At 43.3% G+C, this 20,014-nt stretch overlaps 1 protein-coding gene across 2 annotated transcripts in view; it reads left to right on the top strand.

Annotated features, from left to right (window-relative positions):
• HSF2BP (heat shock transcription factor 2 binding protein) overlaps window positions 1-11,953 on the top strand; it is a 116,364-nt gene extending 104,411 nt beyond the window's left edge. For both annotated transcript variants that reach the window (XM_003895419.5, XM_009202180.4), the window contains exon 9: window positions 11,177-11,953. In XM_003895419.5, coding sequence (XP_003895468.2) covers window positions 11,177-11,385 — 209 coding nt within the window. In that variant the 3' untranslated portion in view covers window positions 11,386-11,953. The remainder of the gene's footprint in view (window positions 1-11,176) is intronic.
• The last annotated feature ends 8,061 nt before the right edge of the window (window positions 11,954-20,014 follow it).

Here is a 20,014-nt window from a genome sequence, read left to right as displayed (position 1 = left end):
CTTGATCTCAGACTTCCAACCTCTAGAGACTGTGAGAAAATAAATTCCTGTTGTTAAGCCACCCAGTTTGTGGTATTTTGTTATGGCAGGCTGGGCAAACTAATAGCCATTAACGTATTAATCATAGTTATTTTAACTTCCCTATCCGATACTTCTAAAATCTGACATCTCTGCAGCTGGTTTGGATGCTTAGCTTGTCTCGTCAGACTGTGATTTTTCTTTCCTTTTAGAATGCCTTGCAATTTCTGGTTGAAAGCTGGACGTGATTTATTGGGTAATGGGAACTGAGGAAAACAGGCCTTTAGCGTGAGGTGTTTTGGTAATCTGGCTAGGAGTTGGGCTGTGTTTACTGTAGGGGACAGAGGTTTTATACTCTTCTAGCGTCCTTGTTTATGCTCCCTTGTTCCCTTTGGGTTTCCCTCAAATTCCTCCTTAGATAGAATTGGTGTCTTTCAGCTGTCTCAGCTGTAATCCCCTGTTTTAAAAATCCCTGTTGTGTGTTATTATGCTCTCTCATCTCTGTTGGTATGATTCAAAGTGTGTGTGGGGAGGAGAAGTATTTATCATCTCAGTCTTTTAGCGGGTCTGTGTCTCTGGGCTTTGATCTTCAAAAGTGTTTCTTAACCCCCTCTCCTGCTTAGGTAAGTCAAGGATGGCAGAGAGGCCTGGAGTGGGAGAAAAGCCTTTCCCTTTAGGTGAGATAAGGCTCTGGTGAGGCCTTCCCCTGGAAACAGGGTGTATTCGTAATGGCTTCTCTGCCTTTCCCCCGTCAGAGCCATGAGGGAACTTTCTTGGCACTTTACTTTGAGAACCTCATGGGATTCCTAGAGACAAAATCCACAGAAATATGGGGGCCCCTTAAGGTTGTGACCCCCAGGAGTTCCTGATTCTCATGGTTGTCTACCCTCAGCTTCCAACAATTTGTCATTTAAATGTTCCCACCAGTATGACTACAGCAGCTTTCCCTCCAGGGAAGCGGATCTTGCTGTGACTCTCCGGATTTCATGGTGGCATGATTTCATGGTAATTCCGTGGCTTAATTTTTTGATGGGTCCAAGAAAAGTCATTGATTTGTTTGTTCTGCTTTTCTTAGTGTAAGGATTGAAGTGCTGATTTCTAAACTCTTTGCATTGTTGACAAAAAGTGTCAAACTCTGTAAAATATTTGAAGGGATTTATTCTGAGCTAATTATGAGTGACTATGGCCTGTGACACAGCCCTCTGGAGGTCCTGAGAACATTCAGCTCAAGGTGGTTGGGGTATATTTTGGTTTTAGGTATTTTAGGAAGGCCTGAGACATCAATCAAATATATTTAAGACTTACATTGGTTTAGTTTAGAAAGGTGGACAACCCAAAGCGGGGGCTTTCAAGCGATAGGTAAATTTAAACATTTTCTGGGTGACAATTGGTTGAGGTTGTCTGAAGACCTAGGATCAACAGAAAGGAATGTTCAGGTTAAAGATAAAGGATTGCGGAGACCAAGTTTTATTGTGCAGAGGAAGCTGTTAGATAGCAGACTTTAGAGAGAGCAGGTTGTAAATTGTTTTTTATCAGACCTAAAAGGGTACCTGGCTCTTAGTTGATTATCTCCTGGATCTGCAAAGAAATGAAGGAAAACAAAGTGGGAAGGGGATTCTCTGTAGAATGTGGATTTTTCCCACAAAAGACTTTGCAGGGCAATTTCAGGGCATGGCAAGGAAATATATTTTGGGGTTAAATATTTTGTCCTTGTCTCATAATGTTATGCCAGAGTCAGAATGAAAAGTAAGTCATAATACACAGGGTCAAATAAAACCCATCTGCTGAGAATCCATGGTTGGTAGGGCATGACTCCCCACACCCCTTAGGTAGGAATTTGGGCAAGATTAAAAAAATCAGAGCTTAGTCCTCAGCATGTGGGAGTTGGAATTGCTGCACTGCGTGAGATTTGAAAGGAGCAAGACATGTGAAGATTGGGGCAGGAACATTCTGGTTAAGAAAATGGAGAGCAGGCTGGCGCTCCTGGGGCATGGTGCAGATGGATGAGTGATGTGATGGGAGCGCTGGGAAGCAGCAGGGCTGGATCTGGCGGGGCTTCATCAGCCAGGACGAGGACTTGGGGCTCCATCCTGAGTGCAGTGAGGATCTGTGGGAGAGCAGGGAAGGTATATATTCTGATTTCTGTTTAAAAAGTTTAAAATACAAAAATTAGCTGGGTGTGGTGGCACATGCCTCTAGTCCCAGCTACTCGGGAGGCTGAGGCAAGAGAAATCACTTGAACCTGGGAGGCAGAGGTTGCAGTGAGCTGAGATCGTGCCACTGCACTCCAGCCTGGGCAACAGAACCAGACTCTGTCTCAAACAGACAAACAGTTGAATTCTGGCTGCAGCATGGCAGATGGATAGGGGTAGGAAGAGGCAAGAATGCAAGATTAAATAAGCATACCACCGAGAAGACTGTTACAGTAGGGGAAGCAGAATAGCTTAGACTAGGGTGGTGGTTATGGGCTTAGGGCGTGTTGGGAGGTAGAGTTGATAAGATATGATGTGAGAGGAGAAGAGATGAATCAATAACAATACCTGCATCTTTGGGTGGGTAAATGGTAATGGTGTTTACTGAGATGGGGAAGATGAGGGATGAGCACAGAGATTCAGGAGTTGGGGGTTGGCCTTGTGAAACCTGAGTTGGCAGTACATTCCCAAGGGGAGTTGTCCAGGCAGGTTTTTGTGGCTATGAAGTCTGGAATTCCAGGGAAAGGCCGAGGTTGGAGACATGGTTTTGAGAGTCACTGGTAGATATGTGGGATTTGAAGTCACGGAGTAGACGAAGTCACCTAAGGAGAGTAGAAAGATAAGGAAGCCTAGGACAGAGCCCTGGGCTAGCATCTAAAGGAGAAGTATAAGGAGAAAATGGCGAAGAAGGAGTTCTATGGAAGCCAAGAAAAGCCAGAGGAGTCAAGTGAGATGAAAGCTGAACAGTGGCAACATGGAAGACATTGGTGACCTTGAGAGAAGCTGTCTCAGGAGTGAGCAGATGGTAGCATGACTGAAGGGTGAAGGTGAGGTGGGGCGGTAGCAACAACAGACAACTCTTGGAATATTTCTGGGAAGGAAGTCAAAAACTGGGCAGAACTGGAGGACAGTCTGGGGTCAAGGAAGATTTTTTTTTTTTTTGCCTTCTTGTTCTTTGAAGCTTGGAGGAATGGGCTTATGTTGCTGCTGGATGACTCCATGTTCCTAGGTCCCAGGGAGCATGGGGCATTGCCTCAGATGTGGCTGACATGCTCTGGAATCCATACGTGCTTTGGAGGTGGCCAGGGAGCCCACAGGAGGAGAGAATGATCAGTGTGTGCCCTGAGAGCTTTGCCACTGTCAGGAAGCACCTGACAGGAACAAGTTTGATTGTATTTGACACATGCTGGCATTACCACAGAAAGTTTTAGCAACAGGTAAGAGGGAAAATCTGTACTCTCAACTTCTTTTTTCATACTTCCTATTGAAGTTTTCATCTCTGCTCTCAGGCATGTAATTTCTAAGACTGCTGGTTGTTTTTTAATTGTCTTAAAAAATAGCATCCCATTCTTGTTTAACAGATGATATAGCTTCTTTTACCTCCTTGAGGAAGATATTAATAATAGTTTTTTAAAACTTTTCTTCTCACTGCACAATCTTTTCTTTGTCCTCCTTTTGTTCCTGTTTAAAATGATAGCCATCTATCTTTTTCTCAGGTGTCTGGCAATGTGTGGTTGTCTGGTCATGTTTAACAGTGGGGTTTATAATGCTGATTGGAAGCTGTGAGCATATGGGTGGAGCTTCTGAACTTTTCTGCAGTATGAGCTGGTGCATCAATTAATTGGGAACCCATAGGTCAGTATCTTTGACTGTGTTGTCTTGAGTTGTTCAGATTGTCCAGAGAAGACTCACCTACCCTTCTTTCTGGAGGGATGAAGGCCTATAAACTCTGGAAACAAAGTAGGGATAGAGGGAATGTCTTAGAGCTTGTAGGTATGTGTTTATCTAATCCACGTGTTTTCCAGACAGAACCTCCATCCTCAATTGTGCCTGATATTTCATCTCCAGAGATTCTTTAGAAAATAAATGTCCAGGCCAGGTGGAGTGGTTCACACCTGTAATCCCAGCACTTTGGGAGGCCGGGGTGGGCGGATCACCTGAGGTCAGGAGTTCGAGACCAGCCTGGCCAACATGGCGAAACCCCGTCTCTACTAAAAATATAAAAATTAGCCGGGCCTGGTGGCAGGTGCCTGTAATCCCAGCTACTCGGGATGCTGAGGCAGAAGAATCACTTGAACAGGGAGGCAGAGGTTGCAGTGAGCTGAGGTTGCGTCACTGCACTCCAGCCTGGGCAACGGAGTGAGACTCCATCTCACACACACACAAAAAAAGAAAGAAATGTCCAGTCTCTACTAGGGAAGGGGCATTTGTCCAGAGGCAGGGAGTAGGGGAGAGAGTCCAAGGATCTAATTTCTTATTATTTTTATTTTTTAATTTTTTTTTTTAAATTTTTGAGATGCAGTCTTACTCTGTCGCCCAGGCTGCAGTGCAATGGTGTGATCTCAGCTCACTGCAACCTCTGCCTCTGGGGTTCAAGTGATTCTCCTGCCTCAGCCTCCCAAGTAGCTGGGATTACAGGCGCCTGCCACGACACCTGGCTAATTTTTGTATTTTTAGTAGAGACAGGGTTTCACCATGTTTTTCAGGCTGGTCTCGAACTCCTGACCTTAGGTCATCTACCAACCTTGGCCTCGCAAAGTGCTGGGATTACAGGTGTGAGCCACCATGCCTGGCCGCCTTCTTATTTTTAATATAAAGCCAGATTTGTTGAGTTATAATTTACATAGAACAAAATTCACTTGTTAGTAGACAGTTCTGTGAGTTGTGACATAAAACTGTCTCAGCATATAACTCATATGTTGAGTTACATGGTAAGTATGTGTTTAAATGTATAGGAAATTGCCGAATTGTTTTCTCAGGTGGTTGTACTATTTTATTTTATTTTATTTTTATTTTTATCATTTTATTTTATTTTATTTTATTTTATTTTATTTTTAAATTTTTGAGACAGAGTCTCGCTCTGTTGCCCAGGCTGGAGTGCAGTGGCACGATCTCAGCTCACTGCAACCTCCACCTCCCAAATTCAAGTGATTCTCCTGCCTCAGCCTCCCAAGTAGCTGGGATTACAGGCGTGCACCACCACGCCCAGCTAATTTTTGTATTTTTAGTAGAGATGGGGTTTCGCCATGTAGGCCAGGCTGGTCTCAAGCTCCTGATCTCAGGTCATCTGCCCGCCTCGGCCTCCCAAAGTGTTGGGATTACAGGCGTAAGCCACTGCGCCTGGCGTGGCTGCACCATTTTAAATTTTCACCAGTAATCTATGAGCATTCCAGTTGTTCCTCATTCTTGTCAACACTTGGTATTTTCAGGTTTTTATTTTTTAATTTTACCCATTCTAATAGGTGTGGATTTAATTTCCATTTTTCTAGTAGCCATGATGCTGAGCATCTTTTTGTGTGCTTGCCATTTATGTATCTCCTTTGGTGAAGTGTCTTTTCAAACACTTTGCCTATTTTTATTGGGCTGTTTTGTTGCTGAGTTTTCAGAGGTGTATGTGTATTCTGGATTCAGGTCCTTTATCAGATACGTATTTTGCAAATGTTTTGTCCTCATCTGGTGGCTTGGCATTTCATTGTAACTATCTTTTGAAGAGCAGATTTTAAAAATTTTGGTGTGGTTAATACATTTTTTGGTTGTGTGGCTTATGCTTTTGGTTTTGTGTCTAGGAAATCTTTACCTAATTCAAGGTCACAAAGATTTTTCTCCTGTTTTCTTCTGGAAGTTTTAAAATTTGGGGTTTTACATTTAGGTCTGTTATTATTTTTTGTATAATTTTTGTATGTTAGGCAAGGTATAGATTGAAGTTCTTTGTTTTTGCATATGGATGTTCAATTCTTTCCAGTACCATTTGTTGTAAAGGTTATTCTTTCTTGATTGAATTGAATGTATACCTTCGTTGAGAGTTCACAAAGCTGTGGTTCATTTTTGGATCCTCTAACTTTATTTCACTTATCTCTTTGTCTGTCGCTTGACCAGTACCACACTCTTGATGACTGTAAATGTTGAAATCTGGTACTGTGATTCCTCCAACATTTCTCTTTCTCTAAATTGTTTTGTCTGGCCTAGTTCCTTTGCTTTTCCAAATAAATTTGAGAATCACTTGTTGATTTCTGCTAAAATTTCAACTTGGATTTTGGTTGGCATTGCATTGATTATATAGGTGAATTTGGGGAGATCTGACATTTTAACAATATTGAGTCTTCTACTCCATAAATATGGCATATTCTCTCCATTTGTATGTCTGTGGATCCTTATATCTGTGTTTTGTCATTTTTCAGCATAGAAATCTTGCACATAATTTCATGAGATTTATACTTAAGTGTTTCATGTTTTGGTGCTATTATATAATACATGGTAGTTTTTAAAAAGCATTAGATTTTCAATTTTTTATTACAAGTATGTGGATACAATTGACCTTTGTATGTGTAATTTGTGTTCTGTGACCTTGCTAAACTCAATTAGTTCTAATAACTTTTTTTGTAGTTTCTTTGAGATTTTCTGTATAGACAGTCATGTCATCTGCAAATAGAGACAGTTTTATTTCTGCCTTTCTAATCAATAAATCTTTTATTTCTTTTTCTTGCCTTACTGCACAGGCTAGGATCTCTACTATGATTTTTGAATAGGGGTGTGGTAGGATATTCTCGCGTTGTACTTCATCTTAGGAAAGAAGCATTCAGTCTTCTACCATTAAGTATGATGTTAGCTGTGTGTTTTTTGTAGATGCCCCTAATCTGGTTCAGGATGTTCCTTTTTATTCCTGGTTTGCTGAGGGTTTATTATAATTATTATTATTATTATTATGAACAGGTGTTGAATTTTGTCAAAAGACTTTTCTGCATTTATTGAAGAGATAATTTTTTTTCATCTTTAGTCTACTGTTATGGTAGGTGACATTGACTGATTTGCAAATAATGAGCCAGCCTTCGATTCCTAGAATAAGTATCTATTGGCTGTGAAGTATTATCCTTTTTATATATTGCTGAATGCAATTTGCTATTTTTTTGTTTAGGATTTTTGTGTCTTTGTTTATGAGGGATATTGGTCTGTTCTTTATTTTAACATCTTTATCTAGTTTTGGTGTCAGTGTAATTCTGGCCTCATAAAAAAAAGTTGACTTATTTCCCCCTTTTCTGTTTTCTGAAAGACTTGTTTAAAATTTCTATTATTTCTTTTTTAATTGTTTGATAGAATTTGAGAATGAAGCCCTCTGAAATGTTATGCATTGCATGACTGTTTACCTTTAAATAATAATCTGCTGCTTCAGGTATAGTGTAAGTACCTTAAAACAGTGTTTTCCCATCTATTAATCATATTTATTTCAGATTCTTTTTCTGAAATTTGTGTATTATTATTCCAGGTTATCTGTGTGTCTGCTTCTGTTGATTGTCACTTGACAATGAGCCTTTTGTTTCCTTTGCCGCCTTGTTTTGTTTGTTTGTTTGTTTGTTTTTGAGACGGAGTCTCACTCTGTCGCTCAGGCTGGAGTACAGTGGCACAATCTTGGCTCACTGCAACCTCTTCCTCCTGGGTGTCTTAATTTAATTTAATTTAATTTGGGAGAGCTAAATAGTTAAACATGAGGCCAAAGTACATAACAAAGCAGCAGCCTTTTATTGCAAAGTCACGCACGGCGCTCTCGGGCGAGGTTCTCCGGTCCTCAGGTATGGGGCCAGGGAAGTCACGCCGGCGCTCTCGGGCGAGGTTCTCCGGTCCTCAGGTATGGGGCCAGGGAAGTCGAGCTGGCGTTCTCGGGCCAGGTTCTCCGGTCCACAAGTAGGAGGGGCCGAAGAAGTCACGCCAGCTCCTGCGGGCGGCAGACTTTTATGCATTGGTACTGGAAGGGGGAGGGCAGTGGGCAGGATAAGGGCGTGATGGGGCGGCTCTGAAGGCGTGGCCGGGTAAGTTTCAATCTCTTCGGATTGACATCACCTGGCGCATGCTCGGTTGTCCTGCACTTTCCTGGGCACGGGAAAGTTGGTGATGAAGAACCCGGAAGCAATCGGGACTGTGCCATCTTGTTCACCTTCCTCTATTTTGTCCCTTCTCCCTCACCCAAACACTGGGTTCAAGTGATTCTCCTGCCTCAGCCTCCTGAGTAGGTGGGATTACAGGTATGTGCCACCACACCCCTCTAATTTTTGTATTTTTAGTAGAGATGGGATTTCACCATGTTGACCAGGCTGGTCTCAAACTCCTGACCTTATGATCCACCCGCCTCGGCCTCCCAAAGCGCTGGGATTACAGGCATGAGCCACTGTGCCTGGCCTCCATTGCCTTTTCATTGTAATTTTTGATTTCAGTGTTGGACATTGTGTGGAGGGCTGTAGGCAAGGTCAACAAACGTTTTCTGTAATGGGCCAAATAAGAAATATTTCGAGTTTTGAGGGCCACATGTAGTCCCTGTTGCATATTGTTCTTCTGGTTTTTACTTTTAAAAAATTACCCTTAAAAAATGTAAAACCTGGCAGGGTGCAATGGTTCATGCCTGTAATTCTGGCCCTTTGGGAGACTGAGGTAGGAGGATTGCTTGAGCCCAGGGGTTTGAGACCAGCTTGGGCAATGTGGTGAGACACCATCTCTACAAAAAAAATACAAAAAATTAACTGGGCGTGGCCACATGTACTGTGGTCCCGCTTTCTTGGGAGGCTGAGGTGGGAGGATGGCTTGAGCCCAGGAGATTGAGACTGCAGTGAGCCGTGATCGTACCACAGTACTCCAGCCTGGCAGACAGAGCAAGAACCTGTCTCCAGAAAAAAGAAGAAAAAAAGTAAAGCCATTCTTAGCTTGCAGCCTGTACAGAAACAGGTCATGGGCTACATTTGGCCTCCGGGCCATAGCGTACCCTCTCCGTAGGGGGGAATGAGGTGGGTAGATTGTGTTATACTCAGGAACGGCCACTCCTCTTGTTCTGCTGGGCTGTCGTTGTTGGGGAGTTGAGGTGGGTCTGGGTTTTGTTGTTGTGTATGTACCTTCCATCCCACTGGCTTCAAATTCCTCTAACCTTTCCTTGAGCTTAGGATGAGGGCTCAGTTGCCAAAGCGTCTTCACCCATGGCTTTTGGCCTTGCTTCTGTGTCTGCCTTAGCTGCCCCTTATCTTTGGCAGGTCTCTACTAGAGAAAGTTCCTCTCCCTTCCCCCAAAGTAGGAGGACTCTAACAGTCTGACTTAAGATGGCTCCTAGACCCTCCCCGAGGGCTAGAGCAGATTGCCTTTTAGCTTCCCTGGCCACAGCAGTCTTCTGATTCTGTAGGTGAGAAGCTTCTTGTTAGGGCTTAGTGCTGTGGCGGCTCCCACTGAGAGACTGTTCAGTCTGCTCTTTCAGTCTACATCTTAAAAGGTTTTTTTTTTCCTTTCTTTCTTTCTTTTTTTGTTAAGTAAATGTGCTAAGAAAGAGGTGCTGATTTTGAGCCTGGCTCCAATTACAGTACTCAGTCAAGAAGTGAATTTACAGCATTGTAAAGGCTGCCAGTAGAGAGGAATGGTAAGGAAAGTTGGCTCCACTCTGGTGATGAATTGAAGCTTCCAGTGGGTTGTCTAGCTGTTTTTTAGTGGTTGCTCCAATGTATGCAAAGCTACCAGATTCTATGACTCCTGGGGCCATTCCCATGGAAAATAAACAATGTGAATTTTATATACCCAGTGACATTGTGTAAACTCAGTGGCCCTGATATGTGCTGCATGTGTATGTGGCCCCCGAGGGATGTGCTGCAGTTGGAGTGAAAAAGAAGTAATACTTTTTAAAACAATGTTATAAGTGGACAGAATGCTAGTGTCAACAGAGTCAAACTCTATAAAATAATTGAAGAGATTTGTTCTGAGCCAAATATGAGTGAGGTCATCAGAACATGTGCCCAAGGTGGTTGGGGTGCAGCTTGGTTTTATACATTTTAGAGAGGTGTGAGACATCCATCAAAAACGTTTAAGAAGTACATTGGTTTGGTCCAGAAAAGTGGGACAACTCAGAGCCGGGGGGTGTGGGGCTTTCAGGCTGTAGGTGAATTTAAACATTTTCTGATTGATAAAGACCTGGGATTGATAGAAAGGGAATGTTCAGGTTAAGGTAATGATTGTGAACATCAGAGTGCTTTTTGAATTCTTATAGTGGCTGCCTTAGAGACAATAGATGACAAATGTTTCTTATTCAGATCTTAGTTAATCTCTTTAGGACTGGGAGGGTCTCAAAGAAAAAGGTCTAGCTATGTTAGTAGAGATTCTTTACAAATGCAGATTTTCCCCCACAAAGAACAGCTTTGCAGGGCCATTTCAGAATATGGCAAAGAAACATATTTCGGGTTAAAATATTATTATTTTCTTCCTTGTCTCATAATGTTATGCCAGAGTCAGGTTGGAGAGTCACGATATGTAGGGTTAAATAAAACCCATCTGATGAGAATTTATGATTTGTAGGACATGACTCCCCAGACCTCTTAGATAGGAATTTGGGCAAGATTTTTAAAAATCAGAGTTTAGTCCTTACTAGCAAACGTAGAAAGCTCTCATCTTTCTAGTTTAGCACTTTAAAATTGTATGACTGTAGTATTTGAAGATGATGGTTATTAGACTATTGAGTTTTTTGATGCTGCTTTTATGAGCTAAGCCTTTATGTCATTGACTCCGTTTCTAGATTAGCCTGTAGTTTTCTAAACTGTCAAACCTGTTGTTCAGAAAGGCCAGGAACCCCTTGAGGGGTAGATTGCAGTAGAAAATTTTATTCTAGGCCGGGCGTGGTGGCTCACGCCTGTAATCTCAGCACTTTGGGAGGCCGAGGAGGGTGGATCACTTGAGGTCAGGAGTTCGAGACCAGCCTGACCAACATGATGAAACTCCATCTCTACTAAAAATACAAAAAATTAGCGAGGCATGGTGGCACACACCTGTTATCCCAGTTACTTGGGAGGCTAAGGCAGGAGAGTCTCTTGAGCCTGGGAGGCGGAGGTTGCAGTGAGCAGAGATCATACCACGGTACTGCAGCCTGAGTGACAGAGCGAGACTCTGTCTCAAAAAATAAAGCAAAAAGAAAAAATAAAATTTTATTCTAACCGGAATCATTACCTTCCCCCTAGATCCTGATGCAGAGGTGTGCCTTCATGTACTGAGGCTTGTCCAGTCTGTGGTTCTGGAACCTGAAGTCTTCTCCAAGTCGGCCTCTGAGTTCCGGAGCTCCCTGCCCCTGCAACGCATCCTGGCAATGTCCAAGAGCCGCAACCCCCGCCTGCAAACCGCAGCCCAGGAGCTCCTGGAAGACCTCCGCACTCTGCAGCATAATGTGTAGGTGTGCTCGGCCACCAGGGTTTTGGTGAAAATGCCGGTGTCCCTTCTCCTCCCCAGATCCCTCATTTGATACTGCAAAACCGTCACCATGTGCCATGTGTTAGAGTTGGCAAAATGTGATTGACTAGAGATGGACCTGAATTGATATGTATCCCACATAACTTGCCTTGGAAGTGAGAGTACTTGTAGGCGGTTGGTTAAGCTTGCCAAGGAAGAGGCCATGAAAGAACCTGGCCTTCCAGAAAAGTGGTCCATGTCTGCTGGCTGGAAGAGGGCTTGCTTAGGGCAGTTTCTTGCTACTCAAAAGACCATGACTGATAGGTTCACCTATAAAACAGGGAAATTAAATAACCATCTACCCCATTGGTCAGCATTTTCCTGAGATACATTTCTTTGAAAAGCAACTCATTCTCTCTCTAGTAATTGTAATCAATCACCCCAAAATGCAAGTTTACTTTTATAACCTTTTGGTGAACCTGCTATTTCGGATGACACTGGACATTTTAGTTCTATATTTTTTGTGCCTGTTTTATTTTTGAATAAAGAAAGTCAGAAGAGTTGTATTACAACCCCTGCTGTCTAAAATCTAAACTTGATACTAGGAAGTTGATCTTTGCATGTTTCTATGTTACTCTTGGTTGGTGGAAAAAAAACTCTCCTTAAACTGTTCCGGGCCCTCTGGCTATAAACTTAGAAGTCCTATTTTTCTTATAACAAATACTGTAAAAACAACTTGTATAATAGATTAGAACACATGCAGTTAGTTGAGATTCTGTAAATGAAATGATAGTTCCAGCTCCGTTTTTGTGCATGGGTGTGCCCGTATGCCAGGGCCCTGCCGTATCTGTCTTATCTGCCTACTGGTTGCCATCCAGCTTGTTTTCTAGGCCACTGGCAGAGAACAAGGGAGAATGCACTTCATTTCTCACGGATACCATGATTGGTGAGAGTTGCCATTTGTATTAGTCTGTTTCATGCTGCTATAAAGAAATGCCTGAGACTTGGTAATTTATAGAGGAATGAGGTTTAATTGACTCACAGTTCACTGTAGCTGGGGAGGTCTCAGGAAACTTACAATCATGGTTGAAGGGGAAGCAAGGCACCTTCTTCTCAAGGTGGCAGGAAGGAGAATGAATGCAGGAGAACCTACCGAATATTTATAAAACCATCAGCTCTCTTGAGAACTCACTATCTTGAGAACAGCATGGGGGAAACCGCCCCCATAATTCAGTCACCTCCACCTGGTCTCTCCCTCGACACATGGGAGTTACGGGGATTATAATTCAGGCTGCGATGTGGGTGGGACACAAAGCCTCACCACGTCACCATTTAAATCAATCCTTAGAGTCACATTAGTGAACACATTCCCTCCTTTTCCTGGGCCGCTTCCTTCGGTGTGATGCTGAAGGGCTGCTGGGCTCTGGGCATGCTGTAAGAGCAAAGCAAATGCAGGTGCACTCCACCAGTGGCAGCCCCATCTACAAGAATAAGCTGTTTGGTTGCATATGGCATTTAGAGTAACTTCATTTTTCTTTTAAGTAGATTTTTATAGGCAGTGTGCAATTTAAGGCTGAGGCTGAGTGAAGAAGTGTAGAGGAAGGCACAGTTGCTTGGATTTCGTGAGCCAGCATATTGTGGAACACTAGCTCATCTGAGCCAGGGGAATGTTGCAAAAGGCAATTTAAAATTCATGGAGGCAGAAATTGATCCATCTGTGCTGTGTGCTTCTGTAGGTCCTGATTATTGGTGAATAAAATTGAGAATGTTGTGTTTTTATGCTTAATAGCATGGTACTATCTTCTTTTTGATTGCTGTTTATTTAATAAGGTAATGAGAGATGCTGCCTCTAGAACTACAGGACCTTTTCCTGCCAAAGATGGGGTCAACAGTGTGTAGAGAGGAGTGAGCGTTGGCCAGACTCTTGGATGTTGTGTAGTTTGGCTAATTAGTGGATGGATGTGATTAAGAAGGATCATTTATTTTCTCCTGATTTTGAGGTGCTAAGAATAGCGAGAGTTCTTATGAAAACTCTCTCAGGAAGAAACATACGACAAATCCGTATTTTGAACATATGTCCCAGGAAAAGTACATAAGGCCAGTTTTAAGGAGTGACCTGCCTCCAGCTCTTCATATGAAGGTCAACAGGAATACATAGGTTCTTTAATTTTTCTACAACTAGTGATCTAAAGAAAATGTCAGTTTTTGAAAAGGTATTCATAAAAGCATGTACTTTGCAGATCTTGTGAATTTTAAAATCAAAGTGAAATAGTGCATATATTTTGAAATGTTTGTTTGTTTGTTTTAGACGGAGTTTCCCTCTTGTTGCCCAGGCTGGAAGTGCAATGGCATGATTTTGGCTCACTGCAACCTCCGCCTCCTGGGTTCAAGCGATTCTCCTGCCTTAGCCTCCTGAGTCACTGGGATTATAGGCACCTGCCACCACGCCCAGCTAATTTGTGTTACTTTTAGTAGAGACAGGGTTTCACCATGTTGGCCAAGCTGGTCTTGAACTCCTGACCTCAGGTGATCCACCCACCTCGGCCTCCCAAAGTACTGGATTACAGGCATGAGCCACGGCGCTTGGCCTATATTTTTATTTTTAATTTTTATTTTTGGAGACAAGAGTCTTGCTTTGTCGCCCAGGCTGGAGTACAGTGGCGCCATCTCGGCTCACTGCAGCCTCTGCCTCCTCGTACAAGTGATTCTCCTGCCTCAGTCTCCTGAGTAGCTGGGATTACAGGCTTGTACCACCATGCCTGGCTAATTTTTGTACTTTCAGTAGAGACGTGTTTTCACCATGTTGTCCAGCCTGGTCTAAATTCCAGATCTCAAGTGATCCGCCTGCCTCGGTCTCCCAAAGTGCTGGGATTACAGGCGTGAGCCACTGTGCCCAACCTTGAAATGTAATTTTAACAGAATTCCTCTTACGTTTATTAAGTTAAGGAACTATTTTTCTCCTTGGCACCGTCAGTTTGTATGTAAAGATGTGAAACCTGGCAGGCCAGACGTCAGACTTGACTCCCTCCTTCCTCACCCCTTCCCCCACACAAGAGGCTCCGAGCAGGCCTCTTGCTGTCTGGCAGCTCATTAACCATCAGTGCTGCTTTCTCTTCAGTCTGAAAAGAGCAAACCCTTGTTCTGACTGAGAGCAATATGGAGACTTTTTGTGTGGCTTTGGAGACCTATGCCTCCTCATGGCATAGCTTGGGATAAGCCTCATGCCACAGAGTTCTTCTTGTTCCATACAGTTATATCGCCTGTGCCATTCACTCATTCCAGAGGATTTTAAAGTTACAGTACCAAGCATAGGATCACAGGTCTGGAGCCTGAAGAAAATTAGAACAAGGCTGGAAGTCAGGCCGTGGTCAAGGAAGTGTTGACGAAAAGAGTCAAACTCTGTAAAATATTTGAAGAGACTTATTCTGAGCCGAATGTGAGTGACCAGTGGCCTGTGACACAGCCCCAGGAAGTTCTGGAAACGTGTGTCCAAGGTGGACGGGCCACAGTTTGGTTTTATGTGTTGTAGGAAGACATAAAACATCAATCAATAGATGTGAGATGTATAATACATTTGTTTTGTCTGGAAAGGCGGGACAATTGGAGGGGGCGGGGGGTGTGTTCCAGGTCACAGGCAGATTCAAAGATTTTCTCATTAGCAATTGATTAAAGAGTTAAGTTATTATCAGAAGACCTGGAATCCCTAGGAGGGAGTATCTGTTGTGGGGACCAAGGTTTTTATTATGCAGATGAAGCCTTCAGGTAGCAGGCTTCAGAGAGAATAGATTGGAAATGTTTCTTATCAGACTTAAAAAGGTACCAGACTCTTAGTTAATTCTCTCCTGGATCAGAGAAGAGGAAAAGAATTCTCTACAGAATGTAAATTTTTCCCCACAAGAGACAGCTTTGCAGGGCCATTTCAAAGTATGTCGAAGAAATATATTTTTGGGTAAAATATTTTGATTTCTTTCAGGGCCTGGTATCTGTCATGTGATGCTATACTAGAGTCAGGCTAGAATTTGGTGTCTTATTGCAACAAAAAGTCTCAAGATCTCTGTTTTAATGTTTATACCAGTCAGTTGTACCTGGATTCCAGAGGGCAGAGGGCATAATGAGGCATGTCTGACTTCCACTTCCCATCATGACATAATGAGGCTTGTCTGACCTCCACGTCCCATCATGGCCTAAACTAGTTTTTCAGGCCAACTTTGGAATGCCCTTGGCTGAGAGGAGGGGTCCATTTGGATGGTTGAGGGACTTAGAATTGTATTTTTGGTTTACAGAGTTTTTGAATAAAGCTTGTAAATGTGCCTGCTCATTCCATTGATTTGGCTGGACCTGCCATTAGCTATTTTGCCACACATTAATATAAATGGAAAAGGTTGATAAAAACTTTTGCAGACTTACTAATTTTCTGAGAAGTCCTGAAGTTTGCTTTGCTGTCTTCCATGGCATAGATGCTGAGAATGCCTCAGAACTTCTCCAGCCAGTGTAGGATCCTGAGTAGAGACCCTGATACAGTGTAGGATGTGGCATCCTGTAGGGCATTGCAAGGTCTTTGGATGCTTTTTGAGTCCAGGCTCAGGTAAGAAGGGCAAGAGATAACTGTACACCTCTGTCTTCACAAACTCTCTCTTTAAGAGCTATGGCTGCCTCTCTGCTCTGAGAACGCACACATTTAAATTTATCTCCAGATGTAGAATAAGAAATCGGAGTCTTTGAATGTGCTAATTAGTGCATGCTACAAAATGAAAACTGTTGTTACTGTCCTTTTTAATTTGTAATTTAAAAAGTTTTAAAATTGTTAAGTATACCTAACATAAAATTTATGTTTTAACCATTTTAAAGTGAAGAATCAGTGGCATTAAATATGTCACAGTGTTTTATAATCATTACCATTATCTGTTTCTGAAACTTTTCTTCATTCCAAACAGAAACTCTGTACCCATTATATAACAACCCGTTCCCTAAACCTTTCTCCCCTGGCCCCTAGTATCTGCTCTTCTCTGTCTCCATGCATTTGACTACTCCACGCACCTCATAGAAGTGCAGTCATATGATCTGTGTTCTTTTGGGTCTGGCATATTTCACTTAGCATCGTGTCCTCAAGGTTCACCCGTGTTGTAGTGTGTGTCAGAACTCATTCCCTCTTACGGCTGTATCATCCAGTGTGTGGACGCAGCACCTGTCGTTCATATATCCATCTGTTGAGGGACCCTTGGCTTGTTTTCACCTTTTGGCTATTGTGAATAGTATTGCTGTGAACATTGGGGTACAGGTATCTGTTTGAATTTCTGCTTTCAATCTTTTGGGGTGTGTACTTAGGAGTGAAATTGCTGAATCACATGGTAATTATTTGTGTAACTCTCTGAGGAACTGCCACCTGCTTTCCACAGCAGCCGCACCACTTTCCATCCCCACCAGCAGCAGTGCTCGAGGGCTCCGGTTTCTCCACGTGTTCATCAACATTTGTTATTTTCTGTTTTATTGATAATAGCCATTGATAATTGGTGTGAAATGCATCTTATTGAGGTTTTCATTTGCATTTCCCTAATGATGAATAATGTTGAGCATCTTTCCTTGTACTTATTGGCCGTTTGTATCTCTTCTTTGGAGAAAAGTCTATTCAAGGCCTTTGCCCATTTTTGAGTTGGATTGTTTGCTTTCTGTTGTTGAGTTACAGAAGCGAACGCCTTATCAGATGTGGGATTTGCAGGTATTAACTCCCATTTTCTGGGCTTCTGCATTCTATTAATAGTGTCCTTTGATGTGCAAGAGTTCATTTTGGTTAAGTCTAGTTTATTGATTTTTTTCTTTTTATTGCCTATCTTTTGGTGTCATATCCAAGAAGTCATTATCAAATGATTTGGTCACAAGGATTTTCTCCTGTGTTTTCTTCTTCATTTTGTAGTTTTATCTCTTCATTTTAGATCTTTGATCCATTTTGAGTCAATTTTTACATACCATTAAGCTAAGGGTCTAGCATCATTCTTTTACATGTGGATATTTCAGTTTTCTCACCACCACTTGCTGAATTTTATAATTATTATTTGAAAATGTTATTACAAATGTGAGTTTCAAAACTCAAACACTTATGAATACTATGCTCATATGCTTGCCATATTTTTAAATTATTTGGTTTCATGAATAGCCTTTTTTTTGTTGTTGTTGTTGAGATAGGATCTCATTCTGTCAGCAAGGCTGGAGTGCAGTGGAGTGATCTCGGCTCAATGCAGCCTCTGCCTCCTGGGCTCAAGTGATCTCCTGCCTCAGCCTCCAGAGCAGCTGGGACTCTAGGTGTGTGCCACAATACCTGGCTAATTTTCTGTATTTTTGGGGGGAGATGGGGTTTCACCATGTTGTCCAGGCTGGTCTCTAACTCCTGGACTCAAGTGACCCACCTGCCTCAGCTCCCCAAAGTGCTGGGATTATGGGCATGAGCTACTGCACCTGGCCATGAATAGCCTTTATTATAGGATTTTATATTGTTCCAGTGGAGCTCCCTAAGTTGCTGCTTTTCCCATCATAAATGTGTGTTTAATGCTCTTAGATCATACTCAGCACAAAATGACTGTTAGCTGGAAAAAATGACTCCCATTCACATAGTCTTTTTAAATCGAAGTCATACTTGCAGCCCAACTTTTCAGAGTAAATGGTATTATGCAAAATATTACTGTTTCAATGTCTGAGACCAGTGCAGGCTTTGGGAAGAAGTGCAGAGGCCCTGTAAATGTGGGCTTGGTGTATGTTTGAAGGGCAGCAGAGAGTGCTCGGATGCGGGTTGGGAGACCTCTCGCCTTGCTCTGTGCAATGGCTATAGGGCCTGGGGCAGGAGCAGCCTCTGATTCACACTTAAAAATGTAAAAAATAAAAAAAAAATTTAAAAAGTGGAATCTGCTCTTAAGATTGTCCGATGACCACACTGTCAGCCTCTAGTCATTGCTACCCTCCTGACCCCTAGCACCTCAAATGGCAAAAGTCCTCGAGACTGCTGAAGTGAGTTTGTTTCCAAACGTGCCTCCCCAGGGTAAAGCTTTCACTCTCCCCGCAGACTCCAGCCACACCCAGATCTGAGGCCCAAGTGTGCACGTTCTCACTGGACACTGTGCCCAGCTGCCATACACACACTTGGTCCTGTATAGCGTGGGCTGACGTGAAGGTGATAGGTCCCTGCTGGAGTGGGGCCTGCCACCTGCCCACCAGGGAGGAAAGCATCTCCTCTGCCATCCTGTGCCTTCATGCTCAATCACTGGCACCAGCAGCCTTTCCTCTGGCCATGACTTGTACCTACTGTCTTTTTGGATCATAAGCCCTAGAACTGTGGTTCTTAGCTGTTATAGGGTCATGGGCCACTCGGAGAATCTGAGAAACCTTCTCTATACAAAAATATATGGACATGCTTATCTGATGTTTCATCTGCAATTTCTGGGGGTTTGTGGGATTCCCCTCAGGATCATTTACTTTTTGATAAGGAGCACTTTGCCCTGGGCTTGTGGAATTTGTGTGGCCTAGTGTAGTACCAGGCACATAACCAGGCACTGGAACATTGAAAGCATTTAATGATGTCTACGATACTGTAAGGCGTCCCACATTAACGGCAGTCCCATAGCTGAAAACAAAGCATTGGCTTCCTGGTGGCAGTTCAGAACCTCTGCCTGATATCCTTCAGCTCAGTCAGTCCTCACAGCCATCCCGTGAGGTCGGCATCACCAGCCACACACTGCAGGTGAGGACACTGGACTCGAGTGACAGGATGCGGTTAGATCTGCGCCTCTTGGTGTCACCTCCCTTTCCCTGGGCCCATAACCTTATCTAGGGTCCTTTGCCTCCAGGCCAGTGTCTGTCCTGCACCTGGGCATTTGCAGTTCTGGCGATGAGCTGCTTCACCCCCTGGCAGAGGGTCTGCAGCCACTCTGGCCAATGTGCTGCTCCGTTTCCACCAGCAGGCCCATGGGGTCAAGAGGGAGGGAACAGATGGGGAGTAGATGATGTGGTGGGGGGCAGTAACCCTTGCTCCCCACCAGGCTGGTGTTGAGACAAGATGTGCTGATACGTGACAGGTTCTTGTGGCTGCCTGATCACACAGGAACATTTAGAAAGAAGAAGGAGAGTTGGTCAGGTGCGGTGGCTCACGCCTGTCATCCCAGCACTTTGGGAGGCTGATGCGGGTGAATCACTTGAGGCCAGGAGTCCAAAACCAGCCTGGCCAACAAGGGGAAACTCCATCTCTACTAAAAATGCAAAAATTAGGTGGGCATGGTGGCATATGCCTGTTGTCCCAGCTACTCAGGAGGCAGAGGCAGGAGAATCGCTTGCACTGTGGAGGCAGAGGTGGCAGTGAGCTGAGATCGCACTACTGAACTTCAGCCTGGGCAACAGAGCAAGACTTCATCTCAGAAAAAAAGGGAGAGACAGAGATTAATTATCAGTATCAAAAGCCTTGATTTTTAAAAGGTTCTGTTCAGTATCTACAGCAGTTTATAAAATTATCATTCCTGTCTCCATGAACTGCATGCTCAGGGATCACTACAACCTGTCTTACCTTGCTTAGAATCATTGAGTAGTCCTCTCTTTCAGCCTTTTAGATTCCACAGAGCTGAGACAAACTAGGGCAGGAGCATGACAAATTCTCC

The sequence above is a fragment of the Papio anubis genome, chromosome 4 (genome assembly GCF_008728515.1).
Source record: "Papio anubis isolate 15944 chromosome 4, Panubis1.0, whole genome shotgun sequence".
Taxonomy (NCBI): domain Eukaryota; kingdom Metazoa; phylum Chordata; class Mammalia; order Primates; family Cercopithecidae; genus Papio; species Papio anubis.
Note: the sequence above shows the minus strand (reverse complement) of the source record. Positions and strands in the feature narration are given on the sequence as shown.